At 43.5% G+C, this 19,794-nt stretch overlaps 1 protein-coding gene across 1 annotated transcript in view; it reads left to right on the plus strand.

Moving 5' to 3' along the window:
- Positions 1–6,348, plus strand: part of LOC136628982 (zinc finger protein 182-like) — a 259,616-nt gene extending 253,268 nt beyond the window's left edge. Inside the window, exon 19 of the mRNA XM_066605066.1 lies at positions 1,953–6,348. Coding sequence (XP_066461163.1) covers positions 1,953–3,124 — 1,172 coding nt within the window. The 3' untranslated portion in view covers positions 3,125–6,348. The remainder of the gene's footprint in view (positions 1–1,952) is intronic.
- The last annotated feature ends 13,446 nt before the right edge of the window (positions 6,349–19,794 follow it).

The raw sequence follows: 19,794 nt of genomic DNA on the forward strand, positions 1-19,794 counted from the left end.
AGAAAAGAAATTAAAAGTGTGCGTACGGTGTGAGGTGACAGTTGGTCTAGGCAGTCAGTTTAGTGAGTTGGTCATAGAAGGAGACCGGAGGGAGAGGTTAGTTCAGTCAGGAGAGGAGTCAGAGGAGAACAAAATAGGAGTCAGGTCAGATGTTCCTGTGAAAAGAGAGAAACTGTTAGTCAGTCAGTGAGTCAACTGCTAGACAGAGAAGATATTTAATGTACTAGAGAGTGCAGTGAATGCAGAGTGTAGAAGGCGGCATAAGAATAGAGAGATGGAAGGGAAATAGTGAGATAGATCAGTTAGTGAGTGCAGCAGAGCAGTCAGTGTTAGTATTAGAAAGAGTGTCCATAGAATAGTCATAGTCTGTTGGTCAGTTTTAGTGAAAGATGGCAGTACAGTGGAACTTGCCTGTAGGAGTTGTCAGAGGGACGCAGTTGTCGGATAGTGAGAAGAGGGTTAGTGGCAGTGAAAACTGTTGGGATGTTGGAGGAGTCCAGAGCCCTGCGGATTCCTGTCAGGAGAGTCACCAGCTGCTGCAGCAGAGTGACAGCGCTGATCCCTGGGGAAAAAAAGGGTTTGCGATCTCCCGAAGGGGGATAAGTACCACCAAAAACCCCTTGCGATACGCCATCCATTATCAATATTTTCAGGGAGGCTGTTTATGTCAGGAGGCCCCTCCGGCAGTGAATCCCACTCACCCCGCCGCCCCCCGGGGCCCTTCGAATCTTTTCGCCCCAAGTAGGCAGTTACTCGAAAAAAGTGATGCTTGTTCGAGTAATTGCTCTAAACGAGCGTGCTCGCTCATCTCTAATCGCTGTAGATTGACTATACTGTACACCAAATAAATTTCTGCAATAATCTCTATCATAAAAGAAAAATAATAATTAATTACATTTATCTTACTAAACCCTGGTTTGGTGTGCTTTATTTATTATTGTCTTCACCCACTACATGTCGTGCTGTAAAGCACTGGCATCACGAACAAATTAGTAGAAATAGTAAACCTATTCCGCAACACCACTCATTTATCATGCCATGCGGTGGCCATTGCTGCGGATCTTGCCAGCCAAACGCCAGTACACAGCCACCAGTATAGAAAGAAGAAAGCAGACCACGGTCACTATAACCGATCACCCCTCCACATCTGCACTATTATCACTATCACTATATATTTACCTCTAATGATCACAAGTGGCATCTTCTCTAATTGGTGCTGCCCATCTTTACTGGGTGCAGACCGCCATGATGACTTCCTCCAGACACCACTTGTCTCTTCCTACACTTCCTTCCTGCCAATAACTTAATACCGCTCTGTGGCCCTAAAAGGTAATATTTCCCCATATGTGGCCCTTTTAACTTACAGTGCCCCCTCTGTGGCCTATAAAGCATACAGTGTTTACTCCAACCCCTGAAATGTATAGTGCCCACTCTGTGTATGCCCCTCCACCGAACATCCGCAGAGGTGGAGCAAGTGTCTTTGTCACTCATAGTCTTCCTGGTCCACATTATGCTTTTCTCAGTGCAGAAGCTGATTCCTACTGTCTATCCTACTCTCTGTAAAGTACTAGCAGATAGAGGTTGAAATTAGCTTCTGCACTGAGAAGAGCAGCATCCAGATGGGCCGGACTATTGTGGACAATGAGATTTGTGTATCTTTTGCAGACTCTTAAAGAGGGCCTGATGAGACAGCCATGGAACAGGAGGCTTGTCCATTTGGCCTTGAGCCCCATAGCAGTCAAGTATTCTGCCTACATTTGTGCCACACCACTGTTGTTGGCTAACATCAGCAGCTACTGATTGTGATCTGTTCTTGGTTACTAATTACATTTTGCTACATGACTTGTAATTTGTTTGGGCATATGTATATTGTAATGTTATAAAATAGCAATATATATTTTTTAAGCTTCATATTATTCAGAAAATAGTAAAATTAGTTTTATTCTTGGCAGATGACGGTACTGGGAGTTCAGAGGGATGTCTAATATCTGCAGATTGTAAAGCAGAAGATTGTGATATCACACAAGAAGCATATGAAGAAGCTGCCATTATCCCAAAGATCCCCTCAGCCCTTCACAGCAAAGATCAGAAAGATCAGTCATCTGCTCCTCTTATACAGTGTGTTCCAGCACAGACTGATAAGCAGAAGAAAAGTCACAGAAGGGGAAAATATCGACGAGCTCACACAGTGAAGAAGCCATATTCATGTTCAGAATGTGGGAAATGTTTCACAGCAAAATCAAATCTTGTTATACATATGAGGAGTCACACGGGGGACAAACCATTTTCTTGTTCAGAATGTGAGAAATGCTTTACTCAGAAAGGTAATTTTGTTACACATCAGAGAATTCACACAGGGGAGAAGCCATTTTCTTGTTCAGAATGTGGGAAATGTGTGACAAGTAAATCAGATCTTGTTAAACATGAGAGAATTCACACAGGGCAGAAGCCATTTTCTTGTTTAGAATGTGGGAAATGTGTGACAACTAAATCACAACTTGTTAGACATCATAGAATTCACACAGGGGAGAAGCCATTTTCTTGTTCAGAATGTGGAAAATGTGTGACAAATAAATCAGATCTTGTTAAACATGAGAGAATTCACACAGGGCAGAAGCCATTTTCTTGTTCAGAATGTGGGAAATCTTTTACAAGGAAAGCAACTCTTGTCACACATCAGAGACTTCACACAGGGCAGAAGCCATTTTCTTGTTCAGAATGTGGGAACTCTTTTACAAGGAAAGCAATTCTTGTCACACATCAGAGACTTCACACAGGGCAGAAGCCATTTTCTTGTTCAGAATGTGGGAAATCTTTTACAAGGAAAGCAAGTCTTGTCACACATCAGAGACTTCACACAGGGGAGAAGCCATTTTCATGTTCTGAATGTGGGAAATGTTTTAAATTGAAACCATATCTTAATGCACATCAGAGAATTCACACAGGGGAGAAGCCATGTTCTTGTTCTGAATGTGGGAAATGTTTTAGATTGAAAGCATCTCTTACTGCACATCAGAGAATTCACACAGGGGAGAAGCCATTTTCTTGTTCTGAATGTGGGAAATGTTTTAATCAAAAAGAAAATCTTGTTAGACATCAGAGAATTCACACGGGAGAGAAGTGACTTCCTTATTCCAATTGTGGAAAATGTTTTACACTGAAATCAAATCTGGTTAGCCATCAGTGAATTTATAAAGATAGATACAAGCCATTTTCTTGCACAGTCAGAAAAGTGATTTATCCATAAGTCATCTCTAACTCCACATCAAGCATCTCACAGAGGAAAGCTCTTTCATGTTCAAAAACTCACAACTTCTTGAACATCAAATAACTCATACAGGGAGATAGCCACTTTTTAAATATGATAAGTGAACCATTGATAAGTAACAACGAAACGCATTGCACAGTGATGCTTGTTTTATAATAAAGGAGCGATTTTCTTTCATGGAATACATCTGTTCCCTGGAGTAATTCTTCCCACAAGCAGCGCTGTTTTTTTGTATAATGTTTGGCAGTTCTCTTTAGAGTGGGTCCCACTACATAGTGAGACCCAGCAACTCAGCGGCTCTCCGGATTTAGCCCTTCTGGATTGTCCGAAGCGCGGGGAACACAGCAATCTAATTATTATAGGCCTACTTGGACGTGGAGGTGATAGTGGAGTCTATCCAGGCTCTACTATTCACTGGGTGAGTCCAACATTTGCTATTTTTATCTATCCTTATTCAAGCAATTTTGCTCTTAACTTCAGGAGCGCCATCCTAACACATATAATTTGTTTTTCTTTCAAACATATAAGGCTGAAAGTTCTGTCTTATAAGCTCGCCCCACGATGTTAGGGTCCGTTTAAAGTGTTGGAGAGAATTCATTCTGTTTGTTACCAGCTATGACTCCCACCCGCCCTGCGTATCCCCAACTCCTATGTCTTGTTAGCTCAATTTTCGCTATCCGATATACTGTGCGTGCCAAATTAGATAGGAGTAGTGCACAGAGCCTTTTTAGAGACCACACGTCTGACCATCATGTGTCCCAAAAGAGTCTGTCTTTATTCAAGCACGTAAAGTTTAAATAAAATTTCAACACAGGAAGTGAAGTAATTTAGGATACAGTTACATTATTTAGTGAGCTGATAGGTCATTCTCAGAGGGAGGTATTTGGGAGGTAGCTTGTGATGTCATCCATCTGGGAGGAACTTCGGTGAGCACGCTCAGTTCATTCTTGAATTTGGTCTCATGAGAGAAGAACATCCTGTTTCTCCTCTCTGCTTGTCCAAGACAAAGACATTCCTAGATAGGTTTCTGCCAGTTAGAACCAGTTTGACCAGTTTATGGACACAAAGCACTGCTCCGTCAGTTCTTGTGGAGGTGGAGGTGGGGAGGGGGGCGATGTTCCCTTCCCCCAGAGGATTTCATTAGAAAACAATATAGCATCAAAACCAACCTTTATAACCTCCTGGGAAAAAGAACTACGTATTAACCTTTCCACGAAGGACATTAATCTAATCCTAAAGACGGCTTTTGGCTTTTCCTCCTGCATCATCTCACAAGAAGCACACTATTAACTGGATCATTGGTACAGGATGCCTCAATGGCTCTTCGACCACAAACTCTCTACTCATAACAAGTGTTGGAGGTGCGAGACAGGACCTGGCTCATATCTGCATACATGGTGGGAATGCCCAATCGTTATCCCTTTCTGGCGGGAGATTGAGGTGACATGTCGCAAGCTTTTTCCCAACTTTACAATCACCCCGGAGATACTGTTTCTCTGGCTGTCCTCTGCTTGCTTTCAGCCCCTAAAACAAAATAAAAATGTGATTTGAAAAAAAAAAAAGAAAACTATATAGTATCTTCACAGTTGATAAAAATACAGAAAATACAGACAAAATGGTGAACTATCAGCCATCTCCCACAGTCTCCACTTGTGCTCAATAGATTTTCCAAAAATCTCAAAACAGGTGCTAGTTGGGTTAGTTAGGAGAACATATTCGAGGTGAAAAATATTCTTGATGTTAAAAAGGTCAGGAACAAAACCTTTCACCTATTGGAAAGGAGAGGTCATGTTAACTATCTGAGAATATTAATGTCCCATGTCTGATTCAGGAATTTCTGTGGAGAACCAGTAAGTGGAAGAGAGGGTGTAAGGGGGGAACATATGTTAGGTGAACTGTTCAGACACGGTCTTCGTCATCTGGCAAACATGGGTGTTGTCCCATTCTGTCTGTTCCCTGAGCTTGCGTTCGCTCTCTTCCAGCACTCATAGGGTTATTAGCTACAGGCCTGTGCAGCTGATGCACCTTTTCCAATCACCACCCTATATAGCGTCCCTGGGCCTTTCAGACCTTTCTGCAGTGTTGATGAGAGTTTTGTGACCTTCACTTCATGTCCAGCTGCTGCTTCGGCAATTACCTTTGCTACCTTGCATTCTGCTTGTGCTCTGTGTTCTTCGTTCAAGTACTCTGTAGTTTGTTGTTTTCGTTGTCTGCTTCTTTGTTTATCCTTGTCTGCTGGTTTCTCCTCTGTTTCTTTACTTCCCGGTGTTGTTCTATCTTTCTCTTATAGGTGTTCTGGCCTGCCATGGTAAGTCAGCCGCCTAAAAGGAAGACCGTAGAGTTGTCCTTATCAGGACGAGTGCTCCGCTTGTAGGCAAGGGTCTCCTTCTCCTGGTTATCAGTTCAGGGCAAAATACCTTCCCTAGTTTCCATCTATATATGGGGCTGTTTATCTGGTATCTTAGCTCCTATGCTGGGGTTGGCTGTCAGCCGTGCTGTATCGGATCTTCACCTACCTGATAGGTTGACACATTGGATCCACATCCACAGTCCTTACAAAATAGCACATTCTTTACTTTTCTCATTTTTGCTGTCTTGTGGGTAGTGCATGGTTACAGAATTGAGGAGAAGGAATGTAACAGTTTTTCCTTATTATTGTTTGCTCAGTTGTATATAGGTTACTGATGATCATTAGTGGGTTTTATATAGTGTGTTATAGTTTCTAAAAGCCTGTTACATTTGGGGTCATTTCGCCTAAATTGTACTTTTGTTGATTAACTGTGGGAAGATAATGTGTGCTTTAGTGTAACCAAACTAAGATGAAAGAATAGAATTTACTAAAATGAATTCACTAATGTGGGGAAAAGATTTAGTAGATAGAAATGATTTGCTAAAGCGCGCCAAAAGACAAAAAAATCAGTAAGTAGTAGAATCACTGGATGTGGTGAACTATTTAGTTAAAGACACTTGCTGGTGGTTCTAATATCTCCACAAGGGTTCAAGAGAAGCCACAATCTTGTATTTTATCCTATTTTGTGTTTTTTCCTCCATATGTGAGAGCAGTAAATATGTATCCATTATGTCTTTTGTATCCATCTTGTATGCTTCTGTCTGTTATATCATAATGCTTGTGTTTTTCCATTAACTAAGAACATTCTAGAGACAATATCTTAGCCTTGCCGAAGTAGTACAAGAAATCCAGACTGACGACCTTGACGTTATCAGCACTAGTTTCCCAAGAATGTTTATATACACACACTATTAGCTGGTTAATCTTGAGTTAACTTCTCTCTTATCACTTATCTTAGCTATCTCTGGGTCATTGGTTTGTTCGTATATATTGAAACAAAATCCACATATATTTGACCCTAGAAATAGCTAATGTGATGAGAAAGAGGTTAACTCAAGATTAACCAGCTAACAATATGCCGGCATGGTGTGACCTGGAGATTGATGTCGCTACTCATGCTAAGATTTATTGACCAATACTAATAATAGGATTTGGGTTCCTGGAGAACTGGGCTGACTTTGCTGTCGGCTACAGGCTCTACCGTAGGGACGTGCTGCATCTTAATGGGGAGGGTGCAGCTGCGCTGGGGGATAAGATGGCTAGAAGGCTGGAGGAGTGTTTAAACTAGGGACTGGGGGGGAGGGTAAAATGAGAAATAGTGGGGTAGCCAGTGTAACTAGCGACCCGGGTCCAAGCAAAGGGAATGGGGGTCGATCAGGGGGTGGGGTTAGTACAGTTAGAACTGATAGATCAGCCATCAGTACGAATAGCAACAAAACAAATTTAAAAAACAAAAAAAAGATATAAATTGTATGACCACGAATGCAAGAAGTCTGATTGGTAAAGTGGGTGAGCTTGAAGCGAGAATGACTGATGAAAATTATGATATAGTCGGAATTACGGAAACATGGCTTGATGATAAGTGCGATTGGGCGGTGAATTTGCAGGAGTACAATCTCTTCAGAAGGGACCGAAGGAACCAGAAAGGGGGAGGGGTATGTCTGTACATCAAATCGAACTTGAAGGCGAGGCTACGGGAGGATATAGGAGTAGGAGAAGAACATGTGGAATCTCTGTGGGTAGAAATACAGGGGGAAAAAAATAACAAAATCCTGATAGGGGTCTTCTATAGACCACCAAAAGCAACAGAAGAAACTGATAACTTACTATTAAGGAAGATAGAAGAGGTGTCAAACCGCAACAAAGTAATTATAATGGGGGACTTAAATTATCCGGATATAACATGGGAGAACGAAACCTGCAAATCTCACAGGGGTGATAAGTTCTTGAGAGTAATTAAAGACAATTACCTGAACCAACTTGTGCAGGAACCAACAAGAGGGAGAGCCATTCTGGACCTAATACTAACTAACAAACCGGAACGTATAAAGGGGGTGCAGGTTGAGGGCCACTTGGGGAACAGTGACCACAATATAATCAATTTCCAGCTGTCATTCAATAGGAAGCCTTATCAGGGAGCGACAAATAAACTAAACTTTAGTAAAGCAAAATTTGATCAGCTCAGAACTGCTCACGGTAACATTTATTGGGACAACATCCTCAAAATTATCAGTGCAGAGGAGAAATGGGAAATGTTTAAAAGGATCCTAATCACCTCATGTGAGCAGTTCATTCCCTTTAAAAATAAAAGAAACTCAACTAAAAGGAAACCAATGTGGCTCGACAAGACGGTAAGAGGGGCAATAAACGAAAAAAAGAAAGCGTTCAAACTACTAAAGCAACAAGGCAGCGAAGAAGCGCTAAAATCGTACAGGGGAAAAAACAAAATATGCAAAGATATGTGGACCCTTGACCAAAAAATATAATAAAATATAACTTTTATTAAAGAAATAACTAAAAGGAAGAACATACACACATAAATCTAGATCCAGGAAAACCCATGGAACCGATAAAAATGTATTGATACCACTGTCCATAAACAGTAATAGACCGGTCAGTCTAAGTATCGTTATGACTCAGCCATTTAGTGTATTCGGTCTCTTTGCAGAATCTGACAGGATTATCAGAATCTATTGTATACACGTCAACCTAATCAGGAGATGAAAAAGTGACATAAGTCCAACAGTTGGATGTTACAGAACGTGACCCAAACTCCAGAGATCAGGTTCGGTGATGTATACGTCGTTCACATCGACAAAATAAGCTGTGCCGGACCACTAAAAATTGTAAGCGTAACCCAACGCGTTTCTCCCACAACGTGGGTTCATCAGGGGTTTCAATACGCAAAAAATGGTACTTTACTGGTTTAATGACTCCCAGTCAGAAATCGGATAGTGGTACAAAAATAAAAAATTGATGAAGCCTCAAAATGTCCAGCACTGTCAAATAAATGACACACTGGATATAGAGGGATCAATCAGAGTAGAACTGTCATTTCCACTGGTGACGATTATATTACTAAATAGATTATTGTCGCCATATAAGATAAATGAACTGACAGGACTACAAGAACCCTACTACTACAATGGTAGAAATAAGAGTAGGGTACAGGTAAGAAAAATTTCTACCCTTTATGCGAGAGAAAATTATAGTTATACAGATAGTCCCCGACTTGCGAACATTCGAGTTACGAATTTCGCTAGATACGAACTATCTGTAGAGCACAGTATGATGTAATGCTATGGCATTACATCATGCTGTGCAGGGAGCGGAGAGGCTTCTATCAAGCCTGATAGAAGCCTGTCCGGTCACATCGCGGCTGCTAGGCAGCCGGGGGCCTTCTGAAAGGCCCTAGGGCTGTCTATGCAGAGCACCTAGCAAGCCGTGCGCTTGATAGGCACTCTGCATAGGCAGCCCTGGGGCCTTTCAGGAGCTCCCCGGCTGCCTAGCAACCACACAGCGTCCCGCGATCTCATCGTGGGACGCTGTACGGGCCCCCTGAACGTCGGGTGCAAGCTGTTTCTTACATCGGGCACCCGGCGGCAGCAGTTCCGACGAGCCACGCCGCTCGTCAGAACTGTTAACACTTTAAATACCGCTGTCAGAGCGGTATTTAAAGTGTTAACAGTTCCGACAAGCGCCACGGCTCGTCGGAACTGCTGCCGCCGGGTGCCCGCTGTAAGAACAGCCGGCACCCGACGTTGTATGGAGCGGGATCCACCCGCGATCCCCTCCATACTACCGTTTGTTCGACTTGCGAACAAAACGGACTTGCGAACGGGCTCCCGGAACGGAACCCGTTCGCAAGTCGGGGACTATCTGTAATTTCTCAGGGATAATAGTCCCGAGTACAGAAAGATAGAAGAATTTTAGCCGTTAAGTCAAAGAGTATCCCGAGGGCAAAATTTTTGCAATCGGGTCCCTGGATAATCAGATGGCATATTCACAGCAGCCCAGGCTAGCCGCCTTTTGGATAGCCATCTGATAAATTTTCGCTCTAGACCTACAAGGAAAATTCCTAAGACCTATAATAGTCCCTCAATAGAGTGGAAAGAGGATTCAAAGACCTATATTAGTCCCTCAATAAGGTGGTCACTAAGTCAGAGCCTTAATAAGCAAAAACTGAAATCAAACAAATAAACAAAACGGCGGCATGTCAGCCCTGGTGGTGCCACACGAGATGCAGGGGAATAAAATGAACCCATCACAAAATATCTCATACCTAACGCAGGAGGAGGTGCAGAAGCGACTAAAGAAGACTAAAATTGATAAATCGCCGGGCCCAGATGGAATACACCCAAGGATACTAAGGGAACTAAGTGACGAGATAGCTAGGCCGCTATACCTAATATTTCTAGACACTATCAAGACAGGTGTAGTACCATTGGATTGGCGCATTGCCAACGTGGTTCCAATTTACAAAAAAGGGAGCAAAAGTGAGCCTGGTAACTACAGGCCAGTAAGTCTCACTTCAGTAACGGGAAAAGTTTTCGAGGGGATTCTGAGAGACACCATCGATGAGTACCTTAAGGAGAACAAGGGAATAACTCCTCACCAGCATGGATTCATGAAGGGTCGCTCATGTCAGACAAATCTGATCAGTTTCTACGATGAAGTAAGCTCTAAGCTGGACCAGGGAGAATCTATTGATCTTGTATATCTGGACTTCTCTAAAGCATTTGACACCGTGCCATATAATAGGCTAAAATACAAAATGAGGCAGCTCGGACTGGGCGAAAACGTGTGTAAGTGGGTAAAAAATTGGCTCAATGATAGAAAGCAGAGGGTGGTAATAAATTGTTCATACTCTGATTGGACCACAGTCGCTAGCGGAGTGCCACAGGGTTCAGTATTAGGCCCCACTCTGTTCAACATATTTATCAATGACCTGATAGAGGGGCTGCACAGCAAAATATCAATATTTGCAGATGACGCAAAATGATACAATATAATTAATGCAACGGAGGACAATGTGCGGCTACAAACGGACCTAGATAAGCTGGGGGCTTGGGCAGGAAAATGGCAAATGAAGTTCAATGTTGAAAAATGTAAGATTATGCACATGGGCAGGAGAAACGGATGTCACCAATATTCACTTAATGGGGTACCACTAGGGAAAAGTGATATGGAAAAGGATCTGGGGGTATTAGTGGATAGTAGACTAAACTGGAGTAACCAATGCCAGTCAGCTGCTGCAAAGGCAAATAAAGTCTTGGGGTGCATTAAAAGAGGTATAGGGGTGAAGGATGAGAACATTATCCTTCCATTATATAAGGCACTAGTCAGGCCCCACATGGAATACTGCGCACAGTTCTGGTCACTGGTACTCAGGAAAGATGGTACAGTACTGGAGGGGGTTCAAAGAAGAGCAACTAAACTAATACATGAAATGACGGGATTGGAATACCCAGAGAGGCTATCCAAATTGGGATTATTTACTCTGCAAAAAGACGGCTAAGGGGTGATCAAATAACTCTGTATAAATCCATGAGGGGACAATACAAGGATCTCTCCCATGATCTGTTTACACCCAGGACTGCGACGGTAACAAGAGGGCATCCACTACGTCTAGAGGAAAGCAGGTTTTATCACCAACATAGAAAAGGGTTCTTTACTGTAAGAGCAGTGAGACTGTGGAACTCTCTGCCTGAGGAAGTAGTGATTGTGAAATCCATAGAGTTTAAAAGGGGACTTGATGTCTTTCTGGAGCGGTAGGATATTACAGGATATAAATCTTAGGTTAATTGTAAATTCGAATTTACAGGCAGGTAGGAACTATTAGGGGTTGATCTAGGGAACAGTCTGATTGCCATTAGGGAGTCGGGAAGGAATTTTTTCCCCAAAAAGGGCTAATTGGCTTCTGCTCTTGGTTTTTTTTTTGCCTTCCTCTGGATCAACATAGGAAGATAGACAGGCTGGACTAGATGGGCATTGTCTTCATTCGGCCTAACGAACTATGTTACTATGTTACACTACCCCGCAGTCCTCACCTGTGGACCCTCCTCGACATCCCAAATCGAAGCAGGCCCTTCGACCCAACCAAGGCAAGCTCTCCGAGCCAACCATGAGTTTTTCACAACCCTTGCGACTGGACCACAGCTAGCCTGAGTTGCCATAGCCACTGACTCATTCCAAGGAGGGTGATCTGGCCCTAAGGCTGGAGTGTGTTGTAGACAGGGGTCAGAGGCTTCAAGGGGGTGTGAGGCTTGTTCACATTCTTTGAGGACACATTCAGCAGATTCATGGTGGGAGCAGCACTGGCAGCAGAGGTTTCACAGGTTTTCTGGATACAGGGGATTATAAGGCAAGCTACAACAGCAAAGATGATTAATACATACAGGACAGCAATTTCTAATTGGGCCCTGCTACCATGGGTCCTAGCTGGTCAGCAATTCCCTGTAAGGCATCTGTGAAGTAATTTACAAATCTCTGTTGGTTATAATAGATATAATTTAACCAATCTACGTTTTTATTAACAGTGACAATGATAAATAACGACTCCCATCCTGCTTTAACCTGATCCCTGGCTTTGTATTCATCTGGTACCCCCCTAGGTACCCTTATGGCATCTATGTACACATGAGGGTTTGCTCTCTGAGGCATCTGTATTGTCGGCTAGTCTGTGTAAGGGCATTAAGTCCTTCTCATGGGCACATTCTCCAGTCCAGTCTCCTTCAAGTCTGGTGCGTATCTTCCCATCGTGACACACCCAATAGGCATCTCCTAGGGACTAGACTTGTCCCCTTGCTTGGGTTCCATCCTTCCAGGAGACACAGTATTCGTCTGTGAAATTCCCTAGGAATCTACCATTGCCATACTTGACAAAGCAGGTGTAGTTTCCTGGGTACATCACAATCTCCTCCCCTGGACATGGTACTTTAGTAATAAAGCCTGTCCTATTAGTGGTGGTGTTAGTATAGAGGCTGAGGAAACAGAGAAGGACTGTCGCATTTGGGCTCAAAAGAGTATTTTCTAACAATTTTTTTCACATAGACCCAATCTCTGGGGAGCAGGTCATGAGTACCTCGGTGACTCTCAGTCGTCTCCAGTACTCTGTACCTGTATACCACCTCAGAGGTCAGGTTTTGTTGGTGGCGTTTGTGGGCGGGTATGCCAGACTGGCTACCCTCAGAATAGGTCTAGGCAGACTAGACCTTGTACCTGCCCACCCTTGGCAATTGGAATTAGTCAACTTGAAGATGCTAGAACGGGTAGTTAGGACAAGGGGTGCACTGCTTGGGAGCCTATACAGACTTACCTATGTTGTTTTGTGCACAAATCAGGCAGCCCTGTGTATGTGTGTGGCTGCCGTGATGCAAAATCCTGGTGCAGACCAGTGACTAGTGACCACAGCTGTTTGTGACAGATGTATATTTCCATGGAAGGCCTAAGCCATAGCCATGACGTGATAGGGGCCTGTGGGAGACAAGGCTTGTTGGATACCATCCATTCATCCCCAGGTGTCTTTTTGCCACTATTTAGTTGCCTGCTTTTGTAAATGAATCAACAGGTCATAATCCACCAGGGGTGACGTCTGAGGGGGGTATCTCTACTGCCCCAACGCCTGTAGTATTAAGTCTGGGCCTCTGTGTGGCTGTCTTCACAGCCTGATCAGCCAGGTGATTTACAGTTGCCTCAGGTATCATCCATGAAGTCGCCTTTCGTTGCATTTTTAGGCCACTCTCTCGGGCAGCAAGAGGGCTTCCTTCGGTGCTGGTACACCTTTACTGTTTCTAATTCCTTTATTTTCAAGAATGACCTCGCTTTGCAGATGGGTTCGCAGTTATGAGCAATGCCATAGGTATAGGAAGAGTCTGTGTAAACGTTAGGTTAAAAGAGGTTTGGCTTTGACTACGTCATGTAAGGATAGCACAACATAAATTGTGTAGAACCTGCCTTCTTGACCACACTTCGATCCGTCCACAAAGAGTGCAAAATTAGGGTTAGCTAATAACTAATCAACATGACTGAATCCCCTGTCTCCTGGGCTATTTGCTAGTGCATAGTCATGTCTATCTGAAAGGAAAAAAAAAACTATCAGATAATTATTCCCACTCCCCCCTTTCCCCAGAGGCAGCAAGGTAGCTGGACTGGGGATGTTGTAATGCTGGTATGTTGAGTGGCATGAGCAGGGTGCACTGTAGGTAAAAGTGAAGCAAAGTCTTAGCGAAAACCTGTGTTTTAAATACGCAGTGTTCTAAACTTATTCTTTTCTCTGCGCTGGGTATGTACCTAACTGAGAAAAAGGGCTAATGTAAGGCACTCAGTCCAAGTTTGCCCGTTTCCTCAATTGCCTTTTGTATTTTAAATTTTAGGGTACCGTTCATCCTTTCTACTTTACCCCTACTCTGTGGATGGTAGGGTGTGTGAAAGGACTAGGATATACCCAAAGCAGACATTTTGTGTTGCCTTATTTTACTTGTGAAGTGTGTACCTTTGTTTGATTAAATTACCTCCAGTACCCTGTATCTGCAGGTTACTTCGTTCATGTGCTTCTGTGCGGTTACCTGCTCATTTACCTTGGTAACAGGGTACGCCTCCAACCTGAAAGGATATCAACAACAAGAAGCACATATTCATACTTCCCAACAAGTGGGATTTGAATGTAGTCAATTTGCAATCTCTGAAATGAATAGAGTGGCCCAGTGTTATGTGGCCCCTTTACTTCTGCCCTGAGTTTACCTGTGGCACAGATCATGCAAGACTGGACAAATGATGCAGCAGCAACAGAGAACCCAGGAGTCACCCGTCCTCGTTCAAGCGCCGACATCATTGCTGCTTTTGATAGGTGCGTCTTTCAGTGTATCAGCTGGGCCATCATGGGACACAGGGACTGTGGTAGGCAAGTTCTGTTAACTGTTTGCCATACGTTGTCCTGTTCTGCTGCTCCCATTTTTAGTTCATTCATCCTTTCCTTCCTTGCTGGCTTGTAACTGTAAAGTCCTTAGCATATCAATGTCCAAAGTTTTTGTCTCTGACTTATAATGTCAGTATCTTTTTTTCTTCCATGGCTTCAGGGCCGCTGCCTTTGCTGTGCCTTCTACAATGGTGTTGCCTCTTGCTTCTCCAGTGTAGGAATTGGTGTGAGCCACCCACTTTGTCAGGTAGAAATAGGGCCTCCATGAAACTCTGCACCATTCTTAATTGGCTGTCCTGCTGAGATAAGAAACTTTTTGGCCTTCCATATTGGGCTGTAATCATGAGCTATGCCAAATGCATACCGGGAATCAGTCTAAATGCTTGCCATCTTACCTTCTGCCACTGTACGTGGCAGAAGTGAGAGCCTTCAGTTCCGCTTCTTGTGCTGAAACATACGGAGAAAGAGCTTCTGCTTTTAGGACACCTTGTTGTGTGACCACTGCATATCCGGTGTGAAGTCGTCAATCCTCACCCTGGTACCATCTACAAAAAGACACTCAAAATAAGCATTGTTAACAAGGAGCCAGCAAGGAAGAAAAGGAAAAATAGGAGCAGCAGAACAGGATGGCATATGGCAAACAGTCAACAGAACTTGCCTACTATGGTCCCTGTGCCCCATGATGGCCCAGCGGATGCACGGAAAGACGCAACTATCAAAAGCAGCAATAATGTCAGTGCTTGAACGAGGACTCCTGGGTTCTCTGTAGTTGCTGCATCATTTGTACAGTCTTGCATGATCTGTGCCATAGGCAACCCAAGACAGAAGTAAAGGGGCCACAAAACACCTGACTAGACTACTCTACTCATTTCAGAGATTACAAATTGACTACATTCAGCTCCCATCTGTTGGGAAGTATGAATATGTGCTTGTTGTTGATTTCTTTTCAGGTTGGAGGCCTACCCTGTTACCAAGGTAAATGAGCAGGTAACCGCACAGAAGCTCATGAAAGAGGTAATCTGCAGATACGGCGTAACGGAAGTGATTGAGTCAAACAAAGGTACACACTTCGCAAGGGAAATAATGCAACACATCATGGCTGCTCTGGGTATATCCCAGGCCTTTCACACCCTACCATTCACAGAGTGGTGGGAAAGTAGAAAAAATGAAAGCAATTAAAAACAGAAAAGGTGACGAGAAATGGACAAACCTAATCGATTTATTGGTTAGGTTTATTGATGACGCGTTCATACTATGGTCCAGTACGGTAGCGGCGTTTGCTGGATTTGTTAAGTCCCTAAACAACAACCCCTTAGGACTATTCTTAACACATCCTAAATCCAAAACCACAGCATTGCTTTTCTGGATTTAAATATATCCAAATCAGAAACAGGAACATTGGAAACAGCTATTTACCGGAAACCGACATCAACAAGCAGTTTCCTGCATTGGGAGAGTTATCACCCAATCCCCCTAAGAATAGGAATTCCAAAGGGACAGTATATCAGAGCTAAAGAAACTGCTCTGAGGAAGGTGAATTTGAGGCACAGCAATATACTGACAGGGACACTTGAGGAGACCAAAAACCTGGATAGAAAGAAATTACTGAATGTCAAGCAAAAACCAGAGTCCAAAAACAAAGTAAGGATAATAGGTACCTATGATGATCAATCAAGAAACGTGCATAGGATCCTACAAAAATATTGGTACATCCTACTGAAGGACAAGGACCTGGTAGAGTGCCTGGGAATTAAGCCTTGCATCACCTACCGAAGGGGTAAAAACTTAAGGGATCATCTTCTTCATAGTCATCTCACCCCCAAGGTACCAAGTGAAACGTGGCTAATCTCCAAAAAAATCAGGGGCACATACCCTTGCTCTGACTGCAGAGCTTGTAGGTATATAAGGAGTGGCCCAATGTTTGCAAGTGTGAATACTGGGAAGACCTATGAGATCCAGGATTACACTAATTGTAAAACATCAGGCGTGGTGTATTTGGCAACCTGTCCATGCCCTTTGGAATATGTGGGCAAGACAAAACAACAACTGATGAGAAGGATATTAGCCCATGTGGGGAATGTTCGAAGAAATGAACATACCAGCTTGGTCAACCATATGAGAGACTATCACGACAATGATCTCAGTGTCCTCAAATTTCAGGGCATAAAATTGATTAGCTACAATGGTAGAAGGGGGAACATTGATAAAAAAAATTACTCCAAAAAGAATGTATGTGGATCCATAGATTACGGACCTGCTAGCCCATGGGCCTAAACAAACAGATCTCTTACACCTCTTTCATTTGACTTTTGTCCTGCCGGTAAAACACAGGGAAGGGGGTACACCCCCACCTTCCTCTTATGAGATCTGGACATGTGACCCTTGGATACTACTTTTGATCAAACACTGAAATATACACATAAGGTTCGATGCTTCCAATATTACTAACTAAAAATGATCCCTCTTTGGTATAAACTTCCCCCCGTGGATATGACTTGGGACTAATCCTGAAGAGATTTAGAAGCGATATTTCATTGACAATACCCCCTGCAGGAGAACTGGTTCTCTCAAAGGAAATACAGCACCTGGATATGTGGAGGGAGCTGTCCAGTGCTGATCCCTGTACTGCTATATGGCTGAATAGGATCGCAACTACAGGGAGCTGTCCAGTGCTGAATAAGCTCAGCAGACACTGACAGGCAGGATATATCGCGAGAGAGCAGAAGGGCTGGATAAATACCAAACAGGATCTGTGATTGGTTTAAGGGGAAAGAGGGAAGGAGGGACTTCTCATATATAAGCGCTGCCAGAACCAGACGCTCAGCACTCACTATCGGGGAGCCGCCAGCTATCACAGCTACTCTGTTCCTTATCCTTTATTTTAAAATCATCCTGAAGCATACCAAATGGGGATTTGGGGAACTAATGTCAGCAGTGTGCCGGATGCATAAGCACACAGGGATTATTAACCCTTGGTGTGCTGGCCATAAGAAACTGACAGTGTGCAACGGTTAAAACACTGGACTTGAACATGGATCCCTGACTGGGCCATGCATGTGCCATTCATAGAGGTCCTTTTTGTAAATTAACCCTTTCACTCAGAGTTTGGGTCTCCTAAAAACCGGGGGCTTGCATAATTGTCTGAAATTGGTGGGATATAGGTGTGCATAATCATACATATATATTTTACAATCTCAGTGAGGAAAAAATATATCACCTGTGGAATTTAGAAGCCGGCTGATTCCTAAATATACCGACAACTACCGTATTTTAACGCACAGGAAATATTAACCCCCTGGGTACTGGACCCCTTTAAGCTACATTTGCACAATTGCATAATACACAACATTGTGACTATGCAAGGTTTATTAGCGGCCCCACTTGCAGTTTAACCCCTTCCCCACCAAACCGTGTAATTGGACTGCAGGCTATATCCGATGTATTATCGGCCAGGGATTTCTATATGCATATTTGGTCCCTCAAAATTTTATAAACTCTATTACATACTGATAATAACACTCAAAGGGCTAACGTTATTTACCCGGTTTTCTATCTCTGAATATAAAGAGTGAATTATCAGAATACAAGGGATATTTTACTGTAACAAAAATACATACTGCACATTATTTTTACTTTCTGAATAAAAGAGTATTTCTCTCTGGGTCCCTTGATGAGGAGGACTCCCAGAGAAGCATAGTAAGGTTTGCCCAGCCTCATCTATTGGACCGTACCTATTGAGCGGTTGAAGGTGACCATCCCATACCACATAAAAATCAATTTAGTGGTTGAATGGTCGGGACCAGGCAGGGGGTGTTACGAAACAACGGGGACCACTTGGAACTAGGGGGCATCTGATTTTTTTCTATACCAAAACCCCTAGTCTCCCTATCTCGTCCTATATATGTTGGTCTGTCTAGTTTTTTTTATTTTAAGGATCTATAATAGAGTTAGAAGGTTTTAATTAAACTTCTTCACCGGTAAATAGTCTAATTACAATTTGGAGAAATATACTGTCTCTGTGACAGAAAAGTTGTACTAGCAGCGATAGAAGCCCTCTTGCTGCCCGAGAGAGTGGCCTGAAAATGCAACAAAAGGCCACTCCATGGATGGCGCAAAAGAGGCAATCATAAATCACCCGGCTGATCAGGCTGTGGAACATAGCCATACAGAAGCCCAGACTTGATCCTTCAGGGGTTGGGGCAGTACGGGTACCCCCCAGACATCATCCCTGGTGGACTATGGCCTGTTGATTTAGTTACAAAAGCAGGCAACTAAAGGGGGAGAGACACTTGGAGATAAATGGATGGTATCCAACTAGCCTTGTCTCCCACAGGCCCTTATCCCATCATGGCCATGGCTACAGCCTTCCATGGAAATACACACCGGTCACAAGCGTCTATGACAGATGTGGTTGCTAGTCACTGGTCTTCACCAGGATTTAGTGTCATGGCAGCCCAACACACAGGACTGCCTGATTTGTGCATTGAATAACGTGGGTAAGTCTGTATAGGCTTCCCTGCAGTGGACCCCTCATCCTGACTACCCATTCTAGCGTCTACAAGTAGACTAATTCCAATTGCCAAGGGTGGGCTGGTACAAGGTGTGGTACAAGGGTAGCCTCTGAGGTGGTATACAGGTACAGAGTACAGGAGGCAATTGAAAATGACCAAGGTACTCTTTCCATGGGAGAAGTGATACAGAAAATAATGAAAATGTTGGGTGTAGAACTAGCCTTTTATGCTTCGTACCATCCACAAAGCAGTGGTAGAACAGAAAGTGTAAATGGTACCTTAGAAACCACGATCCAGAAGGCCATGGCAGAGCTCAATAGACCCCGGACCAAGTGTCCTTCTCTTCTCCAGAAGGTACACACCTGACAGAATAGGCCTGATCCCATACGAGGTACTTTTGGGTTGGCCCCAAGGGTAGGATTGTGTTTATCGTGATAACTCCAGATGCGGCATGGTAGCTTGACAAACTGTTATTGCTCTCACCAAACACCTAACTAATGTATATTCTCAAGTGTTTACTTCCCTTCCAGATCCAGAGGCTACCCAGGGACCCATGACCTGTACCCTGGAGATTGGGTCTATGTGAAGAAAATTGTTAGAAAACACTCCTTTGACCCCAAATACGACGTCCTTACCAGGTGCTACTGACCACGGCCACATCACTGAAACTAAACGGGAGAAACTCCTGGATCCAGACCTCCTATTGCAAGAAGACTCCGCCTCCTAAGGAAAAAATGGCCATAGCGAC

The sequence above is a fragment of the Eleutherodactylus coqui genome, chromosome 5 (genome assembly GCF_035609145.1).
Source record: "Eleutherodactylus coqui strain aEleCoq1 chromosome 5, aEleCoq1.hap1, whole genome shotgun sequence".
Classification (NCBI taxonomy): Eukaryota; Metazoa; Chordata; class Amphibia; order Anura; family Eleutherodactylidae; genus Eleutherodactylus; species Eleutherodactylus coqui.